Source organism: Ostrea edulis, chromosome 6 (genome assembly GCF_947568905.1).
Source record: "Ostrea edulis chromosome 6, xbOstEdul1.1, whole genome shotgun sequence".
Taxonomy (NCBI): Eukaryota; Metazoa; Mollusca; class Bivalvia; order Ostreida; family Ostreidae; genus Ostrea; species Ostrea edulis.
This window is the reverse complement of record NC_079169.1, coordinates 40,768,807-40,793,394: the sequence shown is the minus strand read 5'-3', so window position 1 is coordinate 40,793,394 and position 24,588 is coordinate 40,768,807. Positions and strand designations below refer to the sequence as shown.

Below are 24,588 nucleotides of genomic sequence, written 5' to 3'. Positions count from 1 at the left end.
GTGACACTTAATCATTAATTCATTGGCTGCTGATGAGGGTGTATAAAAATATATCTCCGAATCAGCTAAAATGATTGGTTATGATTACTGATGACATAACGTGTAAAATAGATACATGTCCTTCACTTGTGATCAAGAAACTAAAAAAGATGATTACATAACACAGACTACATAACATGATACATCATATACTCATGACTAGACAAAATAGCAAAGTGTTAAAAATGTTCACATAAAGCATTATTTGAAAAATAATATTTCATCATCGCCTAGTTCTAGTTTGTTACAAAGAGTACACAATCGTTCAGATCTATCTATACTTAAAAACCTACCAGATTAATTGGCAATTTATGGCTACTACATCTAAAGCGACAAAAATGATACAGTAAATATTGTGGTAGTGTAGTTAAATAATTTTCAAACCAAAAGTTGTCTTGTACATCCTATAATTAGAACACATGGATAAGTTATATATTTCATCTTTCCAGGTTTCAACAAAAGAGTTATACAAACACTGTTAACTTTTTTTTTTTTTTAGATAAATGAAAGTTAACATCAACATGCTGATCGTTCCAAATCTGGATATTACCAGTTCTAATTAAGATATCTTTTATACAGTTTAACCATTTTGAATGATACACTTTTCCTCTGTCTAATTTGTATAGTACGTTGTACAAAGTATAGGAGATCTTTTCATGTTTACCATTTATAATGCGTTCCCAAAAACCAATCATTCTTGCACTAATAGGAATAGACATGGGTTATTCTACCAAGTTCCCCATACATCATACAGGTTGGTGTACAATTTTTAACTTTAAGTATATACAGTGAAACTTCTCCAAACCGGCCTCTCAGAAAACCGCTTCTCCCTGAATATCGGCCGATTTTCAAAGTTCCGGCAGAAATCTTAACATTTCCTTACAAAGAAAGTCTTCCAAAACCGGCCACCCTTGAAAACCGGACATCGGCCACTTTTTAAAGTACATTGTTAACAAACATGTGTAATTTACCCTTATCATCCCGGCCACTTTTTGAAGACAAGAACATTTTGGCCAGAGGGTGATCAAGATCGCCCAAGTGTGCACATTGACTGACCGACTTGCCAGGTGGGAAATTATCGACCGGAGGTGTGAAAAACACGAGTGGCCTCTATTGTTTACCTGTGTCGTCAAGGGTGTTGATTGACACTTAGCTAATCCAAGTGACCCATCCAAATTCCGTACAAAATGTAAAAAACAGTTAGGAACATATTGAATCAAACAATTGTAATAGTATATATATCTATAGGTAAGCATATTTTTCTAGATTTAAGTAATACATAGAACATGGATTTTCTTGCTTGTTGTACAAGTCTGTTTTTGTTAGATTTAAAAGAACCCTTTCTAGAGAATTTAATACCTAAATATTGAAATTCATCAATACTGTCAATTGCTCACCGTTGAAATTAACCTAACATTATCTACATTACGATTCTTGCAAAAAATGACTACTTTGGTTGTTTCAGCATTAACCCTCAGATTGCAAGTCTGACAATATAAGAACATTGTATTCAAAGAAGATTGTAGTTCTTCTGCAGATTCAGCTAATATTACAGTCTCATCAGCATATAACAATAGATATAACTTGAAATATACTTCAATTTCTAAGCCATCAAACACCAAGTGTGCAATATTACAAATATCAGTGAGGCCACTATATGAATGTGATATAAAATCGACCAGATCATTGAGAAATACAATCTAATTAAAATCAGATCCTAGGATACGCTCACAATCGCTATACTTACGCAGAGTATACGGCGCGGATCTAAGAAGTCCGATTTTAATTAGATTGTGAGAAATATGGAAAACAAAAGAAAGGATAAATTTTCACCCTGTCTAACTCCAATATTTGAAGTGAAAAAAATCTGAACATATAGAGCCATCTCTAACACAAGATTTGGCATTCTTATACAAATTTTGAATAACAATTAGTATTTTGCCATCGATAGACGTACGTAGTAAATTTTGCCATAATACGATTCTGTCTACAGAGTCAAAAGCTTTACGATAATCAATAAATGCACAATACAAATTTTTCCTTCGAAATAAATATAAATCTATCAAACATTTAAGATTAGATATATGGTCTGTTGTACTGTATCCTTTTCTAAAACCAGCTTGTTCCTCACATAGTAACCCTAAATTTCCTAAGTAATTAAACAATCTATTATTGAGTATACACGTAAATAACTTGCCAAAACAACTTCATATTGCAATACCCCTATAATTGTCTACATCAGCTTTATGACCTTTATTTTGATATATTGGACAAATGTAACCTTTAGACCATGTACTAGGTATCATACCACTTTCAAATACAGCATTAAAAATCTTTACAAAAAATGGGCTTAAGTTTATCAACAGATCTAGAGTGCTTCAAAAACTCGTTTAATAAGTGATCACCACCACATGCTTTATTATTTTTAAGAGACTTAACAACATCAAAAACTTCCTTTTCACTAATTATTTGGTTAAGTTCATTATTATGTTCACTAATATTATCAGGCAGAATCTCAATATTGTTCAGGATGATGTTGATATTCAACATCATCCTGAACAATATTGAGATTCTTGAAATGATTATAAAATACATTAAGAGCAACCTTACTAACAATATCCGAGCTAGTTTGTTTATCACAATCTCTATTTAACACATTCCAATATGCCTTAGGAGGAGAAGTACAGAGAGAAAAGAAATGGTGAGAGTGGATATCACCCTTGCATCAAGCCCTCATTACAATTGAAGAGTTCTGATAACTGATTTTTGTGTCTTACACATGATTTAATATTAGAGTACATATACATAGACTCGATAATTTTAACATTTGACAGTCAATACCATGTTTTGCTAATTTGAAAAATAACATATTTCTGTCTATTTTATCAAAAGCTTTTTGATAATCTACGTAGCAACAATATAATGTTTTACCCTTAGCAATGTTTCGATTAATTAATGCATGTAAAACAAAAATTGCATCTGTTGTACTAAAGCCAGATTTAAATCCAAACTGAGCATCAGAAATAATATCTTCATTGCTAGACCACACATTTAATCGTTCATTATTATAGACAATGAAGGCAAATGTAAAGTTAAATAAGATTTATTTTGTTGTTGGCGAACGAGGCCACGGCCGTAGGGCTGTCGGGTGATAAATGGCTAGCCCTAAATTATATACATTACATTAAACATTACATTATCATTATGCCATACTATCATTTGAGGGCTCAATAGTCAAAACATTGTTTGGAACGACTTCAACCACTGTCCAATGTAGAGCCCTCAAATATATCATTCATTCCATCATTATACATTATTCATTATGCATACATGATGCATTCCAACATTATACATTATGCATACAATATGCATTATATCATTATACATCGTCGCATTATATCATTAAACATTATGACATTATGCATTATCATTATTGGCTTTATGATTGAGAAAGATAGACAACATTATACTGGTACTGGGAATAGATACTCAGTATGATAATGCTATCAAATCTACAATAGCCAAAAGCGTCGCGAAATATCGCCTATGTTTGCTACATACACATTTAAAAAACAGTTACGGCCGAGACGAGAGAAAGTTCTTTCCACTGGAGTTTTCCCTCTTCGTAAAATAGCAGCAAATGACAGGCACAAGACAAAACCCAAAGTCAATCTGGCAGCATTCGTAGGATATTTGAACAATTTAAAACTGCAAAATACAGAGAAAACTACGGCAGAAAGAGTTTTGCTAATGGTTTGAAATTTTAAGATTATAAATACATATACATTACTGTGTACGAATATTATGAAATTGAACCATTAGTAGGAAATATATGGAGTGGGTGGGTGGGATTTTCTAATAAACAGTCTTTACGCCCAGCTGATTTGTGAAGTATGTTTACAACCGTTGTACTAAACGTGACGTAATGAAAGTCAAAGTATGACGACACAATGCTCAAACATAGAGTAATTTTCCCGGAGTTTTATCGGGTTCAAGAGCGATTGAGTTTTTCATTGCTATAATAATATGATTTATTTAGTAAGGAAAATAAAAATTGTATTATTATACTTTCATGTAAAATACTCGAACCTGATTGGTCGAGAAGCATTTGAAAAAACATATTGTTACCCTCTGAGAACAGAAAACACGCGACTCAGGGTGATAGTATCTAGTAACGGGTAACAGTACTTGACAACGGGTGATATTATAAAAAATTATCACATGCGTCAAATTTATGCGCGTACGGTTCGCCGTAGATTGCTAGACGACGTCGTTTGAGCGTTTGTAATAAACGCGAGTACCCGCATCGAGATACGAAATATCGCACGACAGTGATTGATCAAATGTCAACAGACGTAAGTTTTTCTGCTTCCCAGTTTACATAACATTCAGTATAATAAAACAAATATTGCATGTATTTGAGGGTAACATTGAAATTTTCACCCCTCAAGAAACCATTGTCAACCTCGGCTACGCCTCGGTTGACAATGGTTTTCTCGGGGTGAAAATTTTCAATGTTACCCTCAATTACATGCAATATTTATATATTATTATAGACAATGAAGGCAAATGTAAAGTTAAATAAGATTTATTTTGTTGTTGGCGAACGAGCACGGCCGTAGGGCTGCCGAATGATAAATGGCTAGCCCTAAATTATATACATTACATTAAACATTACATTATAATTATGCCATATTATCATTTGAGGGCTCAATAGTCAAAACATTGTTTGGAACGACTTCAACCACTGTCCAATGTAGAGCCCTCAAAGATATCATTCATTCCATCATTATACATTATTCATTATGCATTCCAACATTATACAATATGCATTATATCATTATACATCGTGGCATTATATCATTAAACATTATGACATTATGCATTATCATTATTGGCTTTATGATTGAGAAAGATAGACAACATTATACTGGTACTGGGAACAGATACTCAGTATGATAATGCTATCAAATCTATAATAGCCAAAAGCGTCGCGAAATATCGCCACATGGTTGTTCAAGCAAATGTGAGAACAACCACCGCCAATAGAATTGGAGGATGAGCGATGCTTACATCGACCGTGTCCTACGTTCGCCATTGAAAGAGCAGACTTGTTGCAGCTTACTTTGAAAATTGTATAATAGTAAGTCATTGCCAAGTTCAGATAGATGAACTCCATCGTTAACAAACAATCCGCTAGAATCCCAAGATATCTCGGGATAGCTGATATAGAAACCATTGTTCACAACGAACAGTTTGCTCATAAAACTGTTAATTCTTTTGACTGCAATATTTTGAGATTTAACATTTTTACTGTAATGCCATGAAAATCTTGGAAGAATATGAGACCAACCAAGGAGGGTGTTTGGAAACTCAGACCAAATCCTTTGAAATGTTTCTTTCATCCTCAATCGAAGTTCGAGTAAAAGCACATTACCAATATCATTACCCCCACAGTGAATTATTAAAATTTCAGGCAATGATTCATACCTCCTTAGTAACTGAATGCGAGGGAACAATTTTTTCCAAGTTAGACCACCCTTGCCCTGCCAAAGGATGTGATAATTTAGACGTCTAAGTCCCAGATGTGATTTTTCAGTTGAGAGGCTTGCTCGTTGGAATGCCCGCTTGATAATGGATGAACCAACTATCCATATACTTTTTTCTTGACATATGTGATAAAATATATTCTACTAAGTTCTAATATAAGTTTTATAAGCATTTGAAATCCATCTACCTTTTTTCATTATTTCGGATTCAGAATGCCCTTTTGAAAAACTGTCCGATGCAGCTCCAATTCGGAAAAAGTGAGAAGTGTAACGTGAATTTGAAAGACCTAAATTATTTATTGCTTTATTAAGGACTGATGTAAATTGATAACGGGTTAGTGGACTGCCGTCTACATGAACAAAAAGCTGACCATTAATTTTTGGTATGACAGACAAATATCTTTGTAAATGAAAAAGTGGGCAAATAACTGTAATATCTTACTCGTTCAACTGAATTAACGATCCTTTTCCTGATTGGTCAGTTTTGGAATATGGAACTGTTATCTTTAATAATTTCTTATTCAGTGACTGGTCAAATAAAATTTGTATGTGGTTAATGCCAATAACATGGCGAATGTCGCGTGTTTTACTGCATGTAAATTCACCGACTCTCAAAAAGGCATGGTATGCTAAGGAAAAGGCCGAGCAAAATAAATATGTTTCAAAATTAGAGGAACACACTAAACTTGAACTTGACATGAGGTTTTCAAAATATTTTCAGTAATAGGCAAACGACGGTCAATTGTTTTGCGGGGACGTTTTATACCCTCTAGTAGTTTTCTAAGCATGAAACATTGTGTATAGTCGTTGGTGCCTATCAGTTTGCACTTAAAACTTATACCAGCTAAATAAGATGATATAGTGCTGTACGCTAAATTGCTAAGTGATAAGTGAGCAATGAATATACACAAGTGAGAGAGGGGAGGTCCCCAAATTTCCTCTAAACGGTAGTCCTTCCTGCAACTAGAAAATAACTTTAAACTATTGGAATACAGTAGTTTGTGTTTGGGGCAATAGATTCAAGTGTTAAATGCTCTATTTCAGCTCTAATATCATCTTCGTGAAATCTTCTGGGATCGGTATAGGATCTTGGTCCGCTTCTGGTGCAAGAGACCGGAATCTTTCCCACTGTTTTCGAGAAATAAATCAGCGATTGAATTATTGCAACCACAAATATGCTTTGCTTTAAAATACATATTATTAACCATTGAATGGAGCACTAGAGGGCGCACTAATTCCATAACTCTTTTAGATTTTGATGTCTTTTTATTCAGAATCGATACTAAAGCAATGTTGTCGGTATGAAACATTATTTTCTTATTTTGGAAATGGTTTTTGAATAACAGAACTGCCAAAACTATTGGAACTAATTCTAAGAAAATAATATCAGATATTATATCTGAATCCTGCCATTGTGTAGGCCACTGAAAATATGCCCAATGGCCTTGTAAATAATAATAATAAGGGGGTAACGCCTCACGATAGAGTCCATACATGAGATGATGATGATTTATTCTCATAAACTAATGTACAAAAGGTATTAAGAAATACAAATACTACAGTATACAATACACAAAGTCAGTATCTAGAGTAGAACAAAAGAGAAAAGAGAAAGAAAAAACAAAACATATACATACACACACATATACGTACACCTATGTATAGACCGTACATAAAGAACATGTACATGATGCAATGTACATATTCTGGAGGACTAGCGCATGAAAGTTAAGTAATCAAAGTGTTGATATAAGTGATAAATTTACATAATTTTTTCAAAGTGATAGTATATTTAGATTGGAACAGATTTTCGTATTTAATATTAACATTTGTTCTGTTTTCCAAATTAATAAAACGATTTCTGTACAAACGTAAGTGTGGACAAACTAAAATATAATGAAACCCATCTCCTAAGTCATTTTTGTCATTCATTTCTTTCAACATTTTGCCATCTACCAGTTTCTATCACTAATTTATGGTTACAAATTCTAAATCGACAAAACAATTATCCTGTCTTTGGTATCTAATTTATCTAAATAATCTTCAAAGCCAAAGTTTTCTTTAAATATTCTATAGTTTAATTCCTTTGGGGAATTTGAGACATCAAATTTCCAGGTTTGCTGAAATTGGTCAAACAATCTAAGTTTCACACTTTCATTTAACCACTTTTTATCATCCAAGACAAAATATGGTAAATGCAGGGGCAAGCAAACTAGTATGCACAAAACAAAAAGACAGACTCGTAGCTTAATAGATTTATTGACGCTAATGATCACGGCTGCTCATAACTAGTGCAAGTACAAGGAGAAAAACCATAACCCGAAGTGAACCCTGGGACCAGATGTTCACCCAGGAAAATATTAGATAATGTTCATTTATACTTGAAATATCAATTAAAGGAATGAAAAATCCAGGCGAGCTCTACTGGCAAGCTAAATATCGCCACTAGACTATGCAGCCACTGCATAGGCTGCGCCATCAGTAGAGTCAACCCTACCCAAAGCAGTGGTAGTAATAGAACAAAAAGATTAACCCTCTTAATAGGCTGGCGCTATCAGTCCCAAACACACAGAATATGTAAAACTAAATTGTCTAATAAAAAACAATCTTTCTGTGAGCGGGGTGCCAAACCAGCAAGGAATTACAGAGCAATAACCTCATATAGATGTCCGTAATCAAAATATGACAAGTGAATACCAAAAAAACAACAAACAATAGCAAGTATGAACTGATTACATGCACTATGTAAATGCAAAAAGGGGGCCAACCACAAATTGCTTGATTGGACATCCCCCCTAAACAAAAAATGATCACGTCATCAATCAGTGAACACTACAAATAAGAATGAATGCGCAATATATGCCACAAAGGGTGCCAGCAATTCTACTTCAATAGGCATCCCTAAACAAAACAAGACCATGTGCCAATCAGTGAACGCTGAAAAAATAGTACAATATGCAATATTTACAAAAAGGGAGCCAGCAACAATTTTGCTTAATTAAATAGGCATCCCTTAACAAAATGTGATAACATCATCAATCAGTGAACACTAAGATAACAATTTAGTGTGCAATATATACAAAGATGCGAAAAGGGGGCCAGCAACAATTTTGCATAACAAGGCACCTCTTGACACGTTAGTGCGATACATCATCAATCAAGAACACCACAATTAAAAACCATGCAAGAGCCAGTCGCCAAAAATATGATTTAAGTGAATGAGTACTCATGGTTGCCTATCCATGAAATAGATAAATGTTGGCCCAAAAAAACACACTAGAAGAACACTAGAGCAGCCATGGCTCAAAACCGCCAACATTGGGGGTTACAGATGCCCGTGGATCCGACACGAAATATTGAAATGCTTGTTGTATTCGATGGAGAAACAAACAATTACCCAAAATACTTAAATGAACTTGATCCTTGAAAAGATCGGGGCTTGGGATTTTTAACTCTGGGTATCGTATGTACCCCCCCCCCCCCTAACCTGAGTTTAAAGGTTGCAATGCAACTATTAAGTCTCGCCCTAGCTCTCTCTACAGCGAGATGGTCCACTCCCCCTCGCCAATGTACCCTTGGTAAGACCTGAGACCAGACTATTGTAGGTGTAGGTAGCAAGTTGTGCAGTTTGACTAGGTCCTTTTTAGTACGATTGCGAAGCATTACACCTGTATCCCTTTGCCCAATGCCACCCCCCCCCCCCCCCCCGCAATGTATTAACAGATACTGTGGTGATTCCTCGATTTTCAAAAGAGTCTTTACCTGGGGGTAGACGTGCTTATATTTAATGCCCCCCTTCCCTTGCCAAAAGACTGAAGCGTTGTGTCTAAGTAACTGGAGATTAGCCCCAAATGAAGAAGAGCGGACATGCAAAAAAGCATGCTTAATTAGTGAGGATCCTACAATCCAAATTCTCTTGTGATCTCAATGATATATGAAATTTGAATTGCTTACAAATGAAGGCAAAATAGTAATAAAAGGGTAAATATTGAACAACAATTAAGCCAAGAGACATCTGATGTATCAGAAAAATATTCTCCCTGCCTTAATCCGTTATTGCAAGAAAAATATTCAGATATTTCACCTTGAAACGAAATTCTGGATTTGATATTTTCATACATATTAAGAACTACTTTGAAAAATTTTCCATTTATATTATATGTTAAAAGTTTAGCCGATCTCCAAACCTAATCGAATGCCTTTTCAAAATCTTTGAAAGAGCAAAATAATTTCTTTTTCTTATTCTTTAACGTGTCAGTAAGTGAGATAAGAACAAAAATATTATCTGTTGTAGAGTAACCTTTCTGGAACCCGGCTTGGTTTTCTCATATGATGTTAAATTCATTCGATGATATAGTCAATCTATTGTTTAATATCGATGTGAAAAGTTTACCTACACAGCTTAATATTGTGATCAGCCTATAATTTTTAGGATCGCTTTCTGCTCCTTTTCGTTTATATATTGGAATAAGATTTTCCATTAATCAGTCGTTTGGTAAATTGCCACTATCTAATATAATATTGAATATTTTCACATATGAACTTAGTAGTTTATCAATGGAGTATTTTATGTATTCGTTTATTATTCTATCATCTGAACCAGCCTTGCCATTTCGTAAATTTTTAATAGCTTTCTTGATTTCGTCTCCAGTAATTTCTGCATTTATGATATCAACGCGTTCATTTTCCTTTACATCAACATGCGGGAACTCCCCTCCAAAGTATTTAAAAAGAGTATTTATATCGATGTTATTCCTACACTTTGTCTTCTGATTACCATTATCTAATTTCCAAAATTCTCTTTTTGATTATTGCTTTTTAATTTATCAATTTTCCCCTTATGGATTTATTCATATTTTTTTTAAATTTAAACACTATCTATTCTATCTGAGTCAATATTATCTACGAAAAGTCTAGATTTTTCAGTGTCCCATTTCTTGACTTGTTCTGGTTCAGCAATATTATTAGAATCATCAATATCATCATAATTCTTTTTACAATCAAACACAACAAACAATGAACAGTGTGCATCTGACAACATGCTACAAAAATTCAATACACTCAAGTCATATACATCTTTGATTTGCTGAAACAATTACGTAATCTACAACACTAGCTTCTTTACATGTGAATAAAGAAGACGTTTCACCAAACCTACCATTACAGACAAATGAATTGTTTCCTTTACAAAAATCTAGCAAAAGGTTCCCATAATTGTTCTTCTTTTTATCTTGACTACTTCTTTCTATAGGTAAATTTACATCTTGTAGTTTGTGTACAGAGTTATCGTATAAGTAATCGCACTTTTCATTGAAATTGTCATCTAATTCAAAGAAGTCATTGACTGTTGATATCCTAGCGTTAAAATCACCCAAAAGGCATTTGTATTCATATTGACTGAAATTCAACAATTCAAATTCTATTTCATGGAACGGATTATCCTGACTGTACACAGAATATTGTGGTGGTATATAAAAATGCCACAAATGATGTCATCTTCTGTACGCATAACACATTTACTGGTTTTGAACCATAATACATATTCACTATCAGTGTTGATAACCTCAATATAATCTTTCAGTTCTTCCTTAAAGCCTAGGATAATACCCCGATTTTCTATTTCGGAATTTTTGTCTGTTTTTCATTTCAAATAAATAACAAGATAAACTCGATGAATCCAGGTGATCAGTTTTTGTTTCAGTAAAGCATAGAATATCATATTTTTGAACAAACGTTACAAAATCTGGATATTGCAAACGGAACAAAACTCTACAAACATTTAAAGAGACAACATTTAACTTATCTACATATGCAGGACAGTTAGTAGTAGCACTAGAGTCATCATGATTACCAGGAATCTATTCGAGCCCTCCGGCGCGTTCCTAGTCACGCGTAACTCTGTCAGGCGTGGAACCAACACGGGCACGCTGGTTCGTTCTGGATGGTGCGTGTGGTGTACTGGAGAAATGTGTTGTCTCTGTATATACGTAATTGTCCGGGTCAATGAGCCTTTCGTTCACGTAAAGTTTGTTCCTTACCAACACAACTTTGGACTTTTTCTTCCTTTCTGCCTTTCCTATCGGGCACAGTTTCTTTCTTCTAATCTCTATTTCATTCGGGTATTGTTCGTTAACTGTGTATTCCTTCCCTCTTTGGTTTCACTTTGGATATGTCATTATTATGCTACAAACTTTGCCACAATCGAACTAGGTCTTCCTCTCCGTTTTGGGTCATTTTTCTTTTCAATCCCATGGTCATTCACGAATGTTATATTCTTGGCATTCTCGACTTTCATCTCTGTGTTTATAAACTCCTTCACTGTCTCCTCACACACATCATCTTCCTTTTCTGCAATCCCTCCAAAAAGTAGATTATATTTCATTGATCTGCATTGTTCTATTAGATATTCATCGCTAAGATCATCATTTTTCTTGTTCAATTCAACTAACTCTATTTCAACAACTCAGGCTTCAGCGCACTTTTTGAAAATTTTCTGTAGTTTCTTTCACTTCATCATATAGGAGTGAGTTCCCTTGTAAATTGGACTCTAATTCTGCCACCCTTTTATTCACTTCTCGTTCTGTTGTGCTCACCCTGTTACTGAGAGATTGCAAGTCCTCCCGTATTTCCTTTAGTGTTCCTGTGTTTGTATCCATTGTCGTTTTCAGCGCGTTCGAGTTAGTCTCTATTTGTGATAACATAGACTCCATTCTTCCCATAATATCAACTAATGTCCTGACCATTGTTACTAAGTCAACATTTGTTGTTGCTGTTGACGAGTCTTCATAAAGTACATTTCTGCAGTCACTTAAAATTTGAGAGGTACTTAGATTTGAGTTATTCTCTTGATCTGCCATAGTGATATGCGTGTAATGTATACAAAAACTGTGAGTTCCTCGGAGCACAAAATAGAGTCAGGTAAAGTTTTCAGAAAAGATACACTTACTGCCAAATTTTGGTCCAATAATTTCACTTTATGCTTCTCTACATTCTCATATTCCTTTTCTTTTCCTTCTTGATGTAAGTCCAACCCGTATTACCTAATTGTCCATTGTTACCTGTTACCTGTAGTGCCTGATGTAAAGCACGGAGCAAGGGAAAAACACGTCCTACCTGTTCGACTGACTACTCACTATATACAACCCCCAATGGCAGCACTAGTACAGGGGGGAGGGGGGGGGGGGGCAGGTCCCCTTCTTGTAGTATTTTTATGCAATAATTATTAACATGTCTATAATAGCAATTATAGTATATAGATATGATATATGCAATGCATCTACGACTCTCTTCACAGAGAGATATATAACATACAAAAATTCCAAAGATGTATATACAAAATCATTTCAAAATATCAAAGAGTTTGTACAATAATTTTCTTTTTCTTATTTATCTAAAGTATATATATGAAAATACATAGACTCTGAATTACTAGTGAGACCAGTACATTCTATTAGTGTCTCCCAGATAAATCATTTTCTTATCCTAAGAAGAGTTACAATTTTTCTTTTATATTTTTCAAAAAAAAATTGTTGTAATTTTCATATACCTTTGAAAAAAAAAGAATAATACACTATGTGATAATGTATGTCATGTAACGCTAGTTGTTATTTTCCGGGTCTTAGTGCCCAGTGCGTTTATTGCGGGTTTTAGTGTGCACACTGTTTTTGTTTAGTTATTTCCGGTGAGACAAACGTGGCTTTTGGCAGGTTATCGGTACCACGATCTATTCATCACATACATGTGTGCGCAACAACACTACCAGAATAAACTGATCTACCTGATTCCAGGTGTTTTTGATTTGAGTGTATACAGTGGTTTAACGGGCTGATATCGGGCAGTCAGAATGTATTTCTTCTTATTTTTCTTGTTTGTTTTCTAATCTACAATACATTTTGTATTTGTATATTTTACAAGCAATAATAGATAATTCAACAGATTCAAAAATAAGGTTTTATCATTCTTTCCATGATAAAAACCAATCACAATTGTTTCCCATGATATATCGGGTTTACCGTTTATCCTATCGTATCGTGCATCTATCCTATCATATCATATTTTATCGTTTATCATGTCAATAATAGCGTTGCGGGTACTGTATATACTATGAATCATATAAATCATGCAATACGATATAAGTAATAACAGGTGATACACGATACATATTTAGTCATTTCAAAGTCCTGGAACTTCTTTTACAAGTTCACGTGGCGACCTGAACGAGTAGTGTTTGATTGCGGTATTGGATCATCTATCATGGCAGGTTTTACGACAGGTTCCGAGTTGGCACTAGCCTGAACGATTGACAGTTTGGTGTTGTGAACAGGTAGTTCAACATATGCAGCAAGGATAGTGTTTTCTTCCTACGGTATTCTCCCTTTGGGATTTCTACAACATACGATTGCGTGTCGTAATCTGTTTCTTTAATCTTTCCTGCAAGTGTCCAAGAATTATCCTTATCAGTCTTTAGTTTTGTAAAATTTTCGCAAGCCCATAGTCCTGAAAGATTTCCAAGTTCATAACTGTTCACATCAGCACTGTCAAATACTGGCTTCGTTTGGTCATTGAATGTAAGTACTGGTACATGTGTTAAGAGTCCTTTCACTCTCATAAATGTTTCATTTTGTTTGTGGTTCCATGTTCATATCTTTGACTTCTTGAGAAGGTCTGGCTGTTGCGAGGTCCGGAATGAATCCTCCTAAATAGTTGATCATGCCTACAACACAGCGTAAAGAAATGTTGATAGGTGGCGGCATGTCACGAATTGCTATTATCCGACTGTTGCTCGGTCTGATTCCTTCGCCTGAGATGATGTGGCCAAAGTATCCAATATCTGACTTCTGATATTCACGCTTGTTGCGATTCAGCTTCAAGCCACTTGTGTAGATTGTCCGTAGTACTGCATCCAAACGAGAGTCGTGCTCCTCTTTGGTTGTTCCATACACATTCATCTATGATGACCTCTGTCCCTTCAGGTCGGTAGGTATCTTTGTCATCTTCCTCTGAAAGATCTCTGGTGCACTGGTAATTCCAAAGCGAACTATCTTAAAACAGTAACGTCCCATTGGAGTGATGAAAGAAGTAAGCTCACAACTGTCTTTGTGTAAAGGTATCTGGTAAAATCCGCTAGATGCGTCTAACTTTGAAAAATATTTGGCTCCCTTAAGCTTAGGTGCTGTGTCATCTAAGATAGGTAGCATGACAGCATCATTAAGTCACTTGAGATCAACATAAATACGCATACCATTCTTCTTGAGCATATCCATCATCGGCGAACACCAATCTGTTGGTTTCTTGGTCTTCTCAATTATTCCCTTATGATCTAATTGTTGAAGTGCAGCTTCAACCTTCGGTAAGAGTGGAAAGGCAACTATACGTGCTGTGGTCAAGCAATAAGGTTCCGCATCCGGTCTGAGTGTAATCTTCACTGGATCACAATTAACAAGCCCGAACTGTCATATACAAGTATAGTAGTCTCAACACTTTCAAGTTTCTGAATCAAACCCATATTGTATGCTGTACTTCTACTCAACAGGTCACTGTTTCCTTTCATAACATGTACTGGGAATAGAAACTGTTTGCCTTAGTATACTGTTTCTGCAGTGAATTTTCCTGTTGACTGAATTTTTCCACTAGGTCCAAACAGTGAATCTGGTCTGTCGAGTTTCCCAGGATTTCTTAGACGCTGGTAAGCCTTTTCATTGATGACTGACGTATCTACCCTTGTCTATCTTGAATCTTCAGATTTTTGTTCCATGCATCCTCATCATGACACTCAGTGATGGAGCCAAAGTAGAGTGAATCAGTTCATGTACGAGTTGACTATAAGTCTTGGTTGTTGTATCTCCTGAACTGCACGGTGACAGCAAACAGCAAACTGGTTGTACCCATGACATCGTCGACACTGTTTCCCTTTGGGAAAATTACAGTCTTTGGAATGATGCAGGTTTGACTTGTCACAACGGATCCCACGGGATTTTTCTTGGTGTCCGAACCATTCTGTGGCTGAGTTTGTTCTTGTTTGTCCCTTTGCGGTGACGGCTTTGGCTTGGTCCTGAGTTTCCATGCGCTCTATGAACTCCTTCAACATGTCTATGAGACACAGTCTGATCTTTCATCTGCGATTTCACCATTTCTAATTGTTGCGCTCTTTCAATGGCGTCCCGAAGTTTCAAATCTGCGGTTTCTCTGATAACTTCATCGAGAGTTCCTAACACGATTCTTTCTCTTATCTGATCATCTGTTTCTTGAAATGCGCAATATTCCGCAACTTCATACAATTTCCTTACGAATGACTCCACGGTTTCCCCCGGATTCTGACAACATTGATTAAATTCCTCACGTTCATGGATAATGTTACGTTTCGGTATAAAGTATTCATCAAATTTCTGAAGAACTGGGTAAGTTTCTAGCAATCATCGTTTTCCGCGAACACAAATGAGTTAAACACATGTTCAGCTTCCTTTCCCATTATGTAAATCATGTACTTATCTGAACTTCTTCATCTTCTTTTTTTGATTTCGTAGCAAGTCGAAATCTGAGGAACCGTTGCTTCCAATCGGGCCATTCCGATGGATTTCCGAAATCAAAGGTTCCCGAATGGTTAAATCTGATTGCCATACCTCCCTGTTACTATTTGTTGTTTGAAAGTATGCACAGTTCACTTCTGACACCATGTTTCGTAAGGAATAATACCATGGTTTAATTAGCCATTTTAACATCTACAACATAATTGATGACGTCACAACATAATAAAGTCACGTGTAGGCATTGGGTAAAACTATGTGTATTGTATACTACCTTGACTAAATAAACATATCACATGTATCATAAGAAACAAGCACCAAATAAATTTATGGCTCGGAAAGATTCTGTGGAATGTAAGAATTAAATATTTTGAGAAAATGTCTTCCAAAGAATTCCTTTGTTAAAAAGTGCGCGAAAATTACAACGCGAAGGCTGGTAAAATTTAGAGAAATTTCGTAGCATTAGGGATGGAGGTGGGGACTAGCCCCATAAAAAAACATTTCAACATCGATCTTTTCCCGCTATTACAGGCAAAGTTGACCATATTTTACTTGCGATCTATAGGCTGGTTCCCGACCTTTTTTTAAATAGAAGTAGTGTATTGTAGTGGAAATGTAATTAGATTAACCAAAGAATTGAAATAAAGGATCAACCCTTGTCCCCCTACCCCAAACATCTAGGATTTAGAGCTTTGATTCCTCTTGAAATTATGCTAGATAAGAATTTTCAGACAATTGTGAAGCCAACTTCTTCTCCGGCTGCCCCTCCCCCTTTAAAAAGAAAGATGCAACGTACCTGATAATTTTTATATAATCACATGATTTCTTCGTGCTTTTGTTGTTTTTAATAGATTACTTCTAAAATTCATGGGATTCATTGTATTACAGAAATAAACATCAAATGCGGTCACCCCCCACCCCCACCCCCCACTTTTCCCAACCCTACAATTTGACAAAAATAGTTCTCAACAAAATTTTGTTTTCATCATAGATGTTTACAACCTGGTAAAACTCAGTATGATTTAAAAAGAGTTTGGCACCGTTAGATTTTCTATATGTGAAGCTTAGGACCGTGCAAAAATGTAGCCCAAGCATATCTGTAATTAAAAAAAGTGTCTATCACTGATTTCACAAAGAACATGAGGGGGCGGGGTTAAACTACAAGCTTACTTGCCAAGTCCAATTAAATGTTTCTCTTCAATACTTTACCAATTTTAGTAATATTTTGTTCTATCTAAAAGTTCCAATCAGTAAAAGTGGGGAGATGCCACTAGGCTGGTATTTTATTTTTCCATAGCAAATAATGATTTAGACTACTTAATATAAAAATATCCACTTTGACACAGTAATACACTATACACATTTTTCTAAACTCTTCTTATATCGAAATACATGTACATGGTCACCTCTTTCTTTATAGGGTTAGTTTCTTGATAAATAATGCTCCAGTTTAACATGTTACATGTATGTCTGGTATTCAGGTCACGTGTTCCAAGTGCTGAATGGCGTAACCTTGCTTGCCATTATTGATTTTCTTGACATTTAAAATTTTGCATATCATACCACCGTCATGAAAAAAACCCAAACATATAAACCCTTGTTAAAAACAAAAGAACGCTTCAGCGGTAACAGACATCTGCCCCGCAGAAACGCATGCGACTTCTCAAATCTTATTTCATGTAATGTTTAATTCAATTAATTAAATGTTGCATTTGCAACCTTGACATCAACATGAGGTTCACATAATATAATCGATTTAATACAATTTAGCGCAGCTATTTACCAATGAACTGTGTAGTGTGTTCAGTGTTTTCCCGACAAAATTAATGGCATAATGCTGTCGATTTATATCTTGTTTTTCTCACCTCATAATTCATATATTTCAAAATCATTATTCATTTTACACCCTAATTAAGTATCAAAACGTTTTTTAAAATGTCAACAATTTTTATAGTAGGATAGAAGTCGACATCATATACATGTGTATATTAAAACATAAATTCCCAACATTAATTTAATTTTGTTGGGGGAAAAGAACAGGATAGAATATATCCCAGTAAAATTAAAATTCGAAATAAAATACACCACAGAGTTGTCCACTTCTGCTTCATACTTAGATATTTTATTGAAAGTAGATATTAATGGCATACTAACAACTCAACTTTATGAAAAACGGGATGATTTCAACTTCTCCATCGTCAACTTCCCATATTTATGTAGCAATGTTCCATTATACCTTGTATATGGTGTTTAACATCTCTCAACTGATTCGATACGCAAGACCTTGTTCTGCGTATGGTCAGTTTTTAAATCGAAGCAGGCTACTGACAAAAAAGTTGATGGTGTAGGGGTTCCATTAGTCTCCTTTAAAATCAGTATTTCGTAAATTATATGGTCGTTATAACGATCTAGTTTGCCAATACAACCTATTATTGGGTCAAATGCTGTCTGACGTGTTTCATGTCGATTGTTGGTCTGTTCTTGGCACACTGATTTTGACTACGGATAACTCCGTTTCCCTAATCAAGAAATAGGGCTCACTACGGGTGTGACCGGTCGACAGGCACCTGATCCCACCTCTGGTATATCCAGGGGTCCTTGTTTGCCCAACTCTCTATTTTGTATTGCTTATAGGAGTCATGAGATTGATCACTGTTCACTGTCTTCACCTTTCATTACACTAGTGGTCAGATGTCTGTGTAATAAAGTGGTAATACTTATAAATTAAATGTCTTAATTCTGTAATGTATATATTGTGATTGTTAGTTAACTGTAACTTTTACATCATTTCCACAGAAATATGAAGTACCTGGTGATTCTGACCTCCTTGGTAGCGTGTTGTTTTGCCATACAGTTGAGTCATGATTTATCTCTTCACAGCGAAAATCTGGTGCGCATGTTCAGTGACTATTTGTTAAAGAATGACCAACTCCTCCGAGAAGGCAGGGATGTTGAAGTTAATAGAAGTAAGATTATTTTTAGGGTAACTAGAAGCATAATTCAAAACATCTAGTTGTGAAACATGTTTGTGACGAACACAAAGGTACCTGTCGTTTGGACACACACAAAAACTGCCGTATAACGCGTATTTTTTGCGATATCATCCGTAAATGGTACCAAATTATATTCTGCGTTTCGTGTTTCTGCGGTTACATTGTACATACACATATATACATATGTATATAATCCCGTGGAGATCCGGGTTAGAATAGGTCTTCACTACCCCCTTGCTTGTCGTAAGAGGCGACTAAATGGGGCGGTCCTTCGGATGAGACCGCAAAAACTGAGGTCCCGTGTCACAGCAGGTGCGGCACGATAAAGATCCCTCCCTGCTCAATGACCATAAGCGCCGAGCATAGGCCTAAATTTTACAGCCCTTCACCGGCAGTGGTGACGTCTCCATATGAGTGAAATATTCTCGAGAGGGACGTTAAACAACAAGCAATCAATCAATCATATGTATATAAATTTTGCGATTGTAATTTTTGCGGATTTTTCCTATCCGCAAAAAATGGACTGTCGCAGAAAACGTCCGTTATACGGTATTCAGAATTTATAAAAATGATAATCTTCGTTTTCAGCGTAATAGATAACTTTGAGATATAATATGCTCAAGTAGTCACATTGCAACTGATTTCAACGCATCACATTACGATTCGGAACTTCTTTTTTTTATCATGCTTTATTTTTTGACATTTACAGTTACATCTCCATAGATGAGCTCACACACAAAATCACACACATGAATACAATATCTTCCATACAAAACTTTCTACGTGAACTAGTATTTGACAGCTAGGCATAATTTAAAGGTATTAAAAATATACATATCAATAAAATGATACTAAAAGTAATGATAGCAAATATAACCTATAAAGCTTTGATTTTTCATCACTTGTTATAAACAATATCATATATTGACCATTTACTAAATATTTTGGATTTGCATCCAAACACTTTTTCACAGTATTTTTTCATTTTTCTGTAGTACTTAAATAAATTCACTGCCTCAGAAAATTTTGGCCTGATTCCTTGTGATCTTGAATAATATATATACTTTTTTGATAGTATTAAATAAAAGAAAATTTTCTGAACAGCTTCCTTCTGTATTACCAAGTAAGACTATTCTTCTTGAAATTTTATAACCATTTTCAATTGCATCGAACCATTGCTCAAAATCATTCCAAAATAAGTTGACATATACACAATCATAGAATGTGTGAATTATTGTTTCTGCTTCACAATTACAAAATGTACATAAATTATTGTCTGAAATTTTAATTTTGTAAAGAAAGGAGTTGGTAGCAATGTAATTCATTAGTATTCGGTATTGAAAGTAAATTATTTTTGTCTCTTTTGTACATAAAGATGCATTTACAAAATAAAATTTCCAGTCTTTTCCTGAAATGGGTTCATCTAGTAAAGTTTCCCACTTATCCTGTTTAGAGATTGGGGCTATGAACTCCTTTTCTTTCAATATTTGATATAAAAATTTAACATTGCATGTTGACAAAAAAAAAATTGTACAATACATATTTCAATATGTTCATTATCTTCATGAATTCTACCTTCTTTCAATGCAATGATATCTCTTTTGTCATTTGATGGTATTTTTTATATTACATGAAAATAGTCTTAAAAGTGATTAGTACCAAGCACTCCTTTTATTTCATTAAAACATCTAATGTTTCCATGTTCAGACACCAGGTCCTCTAAGTTTTTAATACCATTATCAACCCATTTTGTATGGAATGCCCACTTTTATACACAGCAAAAGTTTCTAATATCTATGCACAAGTAGGTTGATACATGTTCAGGACTTTTCTTAACCTTTACTAATGTTTTAATAACATCTCTCCAAAAATCATTATCAATAATAAACAAACTCTTTAAGTTTTTCTTTTCTTAAATAAAAAATAAAATCTATATTCTTAAGGTTAGAAATGCAACGTAACAAATGCTGCCAAGCACCTTCATATTTGGTCTGGTACCTTTTAACCCATTTTAATTTGATATATGAAATGAAAGAGGGTAGGTGAACCATGTTTAACCGTCCATCATCATAACTACCAATGAGTGTATTTCTTTTTACCTTTTCTGTCTTATATCCCCAAATAAATTTGAAAAATATTTTATCTATTTCATCCAAAATATTCTTTGGGGGGTCTGGCAAGGCAGAAAATAAGTGTATCAGCTTAGGCAGTGCTAATGTTTTAATGATTGTTATTCTCCCAATGGGTGTTAAGTCTCTTTTTGCCCATGATCCTAATAACCTTTTAATTGAAGTAATTTTGGATTGATAATTATATGTTATCATATCTTCAAGGTTTTTGGTAAAATTTATTCCAAAAAGTTTAAAACTGTATTTACCCCAGCATATTTGCAAATCAGGACACAAAGTCTCAGCTGAACCAGTTCTACTGCTAATCCATACTGCTTGTGATTTTGTAATATTAAGTTTAAGGCCTGAGATACTACCAAACTTGTCAATAACACTCATTGATTCTCTTATAAAATATTCACTTCCATCTAACAGTAAAAATGAATCATCTGCATATTGCCCTAATTTATTTTCTTACCCACCAATAGTTATACCCTTAATATTTACATTTTCTTTGAGTGAAACATCTTCACAAGTCAAGGGTTATTGATTCGTTACCTCACACTAACCCTTGACATCAGTCGCTATTTAAAAGTTGGGCTCGAGAAGAAGCATTATGATTGGTTTGCAGCCTGAAGCTGCAAACCAATCCGACAACGGCTTTTATAGTCGATCGAAAACAAAACTAAACAGTAAACACGCATGGCGACGGCATTATGGTGTAGAATTTGTGACCAATTAGTACAAGACAGATACCGTCGATTGATTTTCGGGAGTTCGTTTTGCTTGAAGAAACAATTAGACGAGGGTTCGGGGTATGAGCCGAATGAAAATGACGGATTGTCGAAGTACGTTTGTCGACTATGTTTTAATAAATTAAACAAATTGTCCAAAATAATGGAACAACTTCGTAAGATAGCGATTTACCACTGCCGGTTTTAGTCCCAATAAAAACATCTTTTCCTTCTCTGATACATGATATCGAAAGCTTTTGGTTTTCAGTCAAATGATCGATTTGATATTTTTCACATATCTTTTCGTCAACGGACGCCATTTTTTACTTTCTGTTCATTCCCTTACCAAACTTTCATCTGAAACAAGAAATCCCATTGGCTGATTAATTTTAGCGTATTGCGTCATCCTTCTTCTCGAGCCCAACTTTTAAATAGCAACTGATGTCAAGGGTTAGTGCGAGGTAACGAATCAATAACCCTTGACTTGTGAAGATGTGAGTGAAATTGCTAGTAACTCTACTGTTATGATAAAAAGATATGGAGCCAAAGGATCACCCTGTCTGCAACCCCTCTCAAGGCTAAAAAATTCTGATAGATGGTCATTATTTATTACACAGCTAGTGCTGGATGAATAAAATGTAAGAAACCATTTGATAAGAGAATCACCAAAATTGAATGACTTAAGAGCCTTGACAATAAAATCCCATTCCAACGAGTCGAAAGCCTTTTCAAAATCTAATAGAAGGAGTAGTCCAAACTGTTTCTCTTTTCTTAGATAGTTAATAAGGTCATATAAAAAAACGAGTATTTCACCAATGAATCTGTCCTTTATAAATCCCTTTTGAGTGTCACTTATTATGTCATTCAGTACCTTTTTAATGCGGTTGGCTATAACACTGGAACCTATCTTATAGTCCACATTAAGTAAAGTGATAGGTCGCCAGTTTTTCATATAACGCCTATCTTTTTCCTCTTTTGGAATGCAAGTTATTATTCCTTGGGATTGAAATGAGGACATCTGTTCTGTAAGATATGCTTCATTCAAAGAACGACAAATGAATACCCCTCCAATTTTTTTTTTTTATATAACTCTACTGTAAAACCATCCGAGCCAGGCGATTTATTGTTTTTCATAATTTTCAATACTTCTGAACACTCTGATAGCTTCAGAACTCCTTCACAGGATTTCCTTCTGCTTATCTGATAATTTAACATTGTGGTTTAGAAACACATTTTCACTAAGTAATGTTTCATTGCTATACTGTTTTTTTGCTTTTGTATAAATTTGAAAAGAATGACCTTTAATCCTCCTGATTCATAATATGGTTTCCATCGACATCATGAGTTCTGATATTGTTTTATTTACAAAATTCTTTCTTTCTAATTTACAGAAATAGTCTGTGTTTCTTTCTCCTTTTTCATACCATGTTGCTGTTGACCTTAACATTAAACCCTCAATGTATTTTCTCTTGAATTTTGAAAGGATTGGTTTTTTTTCCTCTAGGAGTTCAATGTCCTCTTTTTTCCCCTGAAGCATTTACCTTATTTTCTAAATGCAAAATTTCTTTTTCCAGCAACTTACTTTCAGACTTTATTGTTTTGCTCTGGCTGATGAATACTCTATAGACACTGATCTTATTTTCATTTTCAAGATTTAAAAAAATAATTGATCGCTAATATTGAATGTAATGCTGTCCTTATGTTCTATTTCACCTGTCACCATGTATTCATTTATTGTTTCATTAATGCACTGTCTTACTTTGTCTGTAAATTCATTTTCATACAATAACTGAGAATTAAACTTCCAATATCCTCTACCTCTACTACTTTCATTGGTTTTGAATTGAAAGTATAATTGCTGAATGGGCAGTTCTATACCCAGGAATTATTTTCGTATCAGATACTTTACTAAATATACATCCTGAAACAAGGAAGTAATCTATTCTACTTTGAATTATAGGATTTGACCTTCTCCATGTATACTGTTTCCCTTCTTCATTCCAAATTCTCCAGGGATTAACAACCTCCAACTGTACCTTAATGTTTGATATTTTTCTATGTGCATGTGGATTGTTAAGATTTTTAACATTAAATGTGTCCTTTTCCTTATCCTGAACGACATTCCAGTCACCACACATGACAATCGACATATTTTCTAACTTAACAATTTCAGTGTATATGTTTTGAAAAAATTCTGGACTATCAGTATTTTGACCATACAGGTTGACTAAGTAAATCTTACATTATTTGCAGTAATATCTAGTATGATATATCTACCCATAGGATCCTTTTGTATAGAGTTAATTTGAAATTCAAAGTTATTTTTAAACAGTATTGCAACTCCAGTAGAGCTACTAGTATAACTACTGAAAAAGGATTTATTACCCCATTCAGACTCCCATAACTTCTCAACATCTTGAATACTATGGGTTTCTTGAAAACAAATAATAGATACATTTTTGTTTCTTACCTAATTAAAAACATCTCTACGTTTTTGACTACTTAATGAAAAACCTCTAACATTCAATACTTAAGATATTTAAGCTTTCAGCCTTTGACATGTAAAAATAGTTCTTTTGATCAAGCTGTCAGTGTTATAAATAAGGATTGAGAGTTAACACATACATTCACTCATGCATACA

At 34.6% G+C, this 24,588-nt stretch overlaps 2 protein-coding genes across 5 annotated transcripts in view; one reads left to right on the top strand and one right to left on the bottom strand.

Moving 5' to 3' along the window:
- LOC130046767 (fibulin-1-like) overlaps positions 1–24,588 on the top strand; it is an 83,713-nt gene that overhangs the window by 8,767 nt on the left and 50,358 nt on the right. For all 4 annotated transcript variants that reach the window (XM_056139588.1, XM_056139585.1, XM_056139587.1 and 1 more), the window contains exon 2: positions 18,908–19,077. In XM_056139588.1, the coding sequence (XP_055995563.1) occupies positions 18,912–19,077 (166 nt within the window). In that variant the 5' untranslated portion in view covers positions 18,908–18,911. The remainder of the gene's footprint in view (positions 1–18,907; positions 19,078–24,588) is intronic.
- LOC125651120 (uncharacterized) lies at positions 5,109–11,970 on the bottom strand. Its single transcript, XM_056141895.1, has 3 exons — positions 11,780–11,970; positions 11,627–11,664; positions 5,109–5,704 (listed from the first exon to the last, which is right to left on the bottom strand). The coding sequence occupies exons 1-3, from the start codon at positions 11,968–11,970 to the stop codon at positions 5,109–5,111; spliced, it is 825 nt and encodes a 274-aa protein (XP_055997870.1).

Excerpts from the sequence above, each read along its gene's own strand:
- LOC125651120 (XM_056141895.1), bottom strand. The coding sequence starts at position 11,970 with ATGAAATATAATCTACTTTTTGGAGGGATTGCAGAAAAGGAAGATGAT. Across the intron at positions 11,665-11,779 it reads CCTAGTTCGATTGTGGCAAA|GAAAGGCAGAAAGGAAGAAA; the intron begins GTTTGTAGCATA and ends TGTGCCCGATAG. Across the intron at positions 5,705-11,626 it reads AAAAGTCCAAAGTTGTGTTG|AAAAAAGTATATGGATAGTT; the intron begins GTAAGGAACAAA and ends ACATATGTCAAG.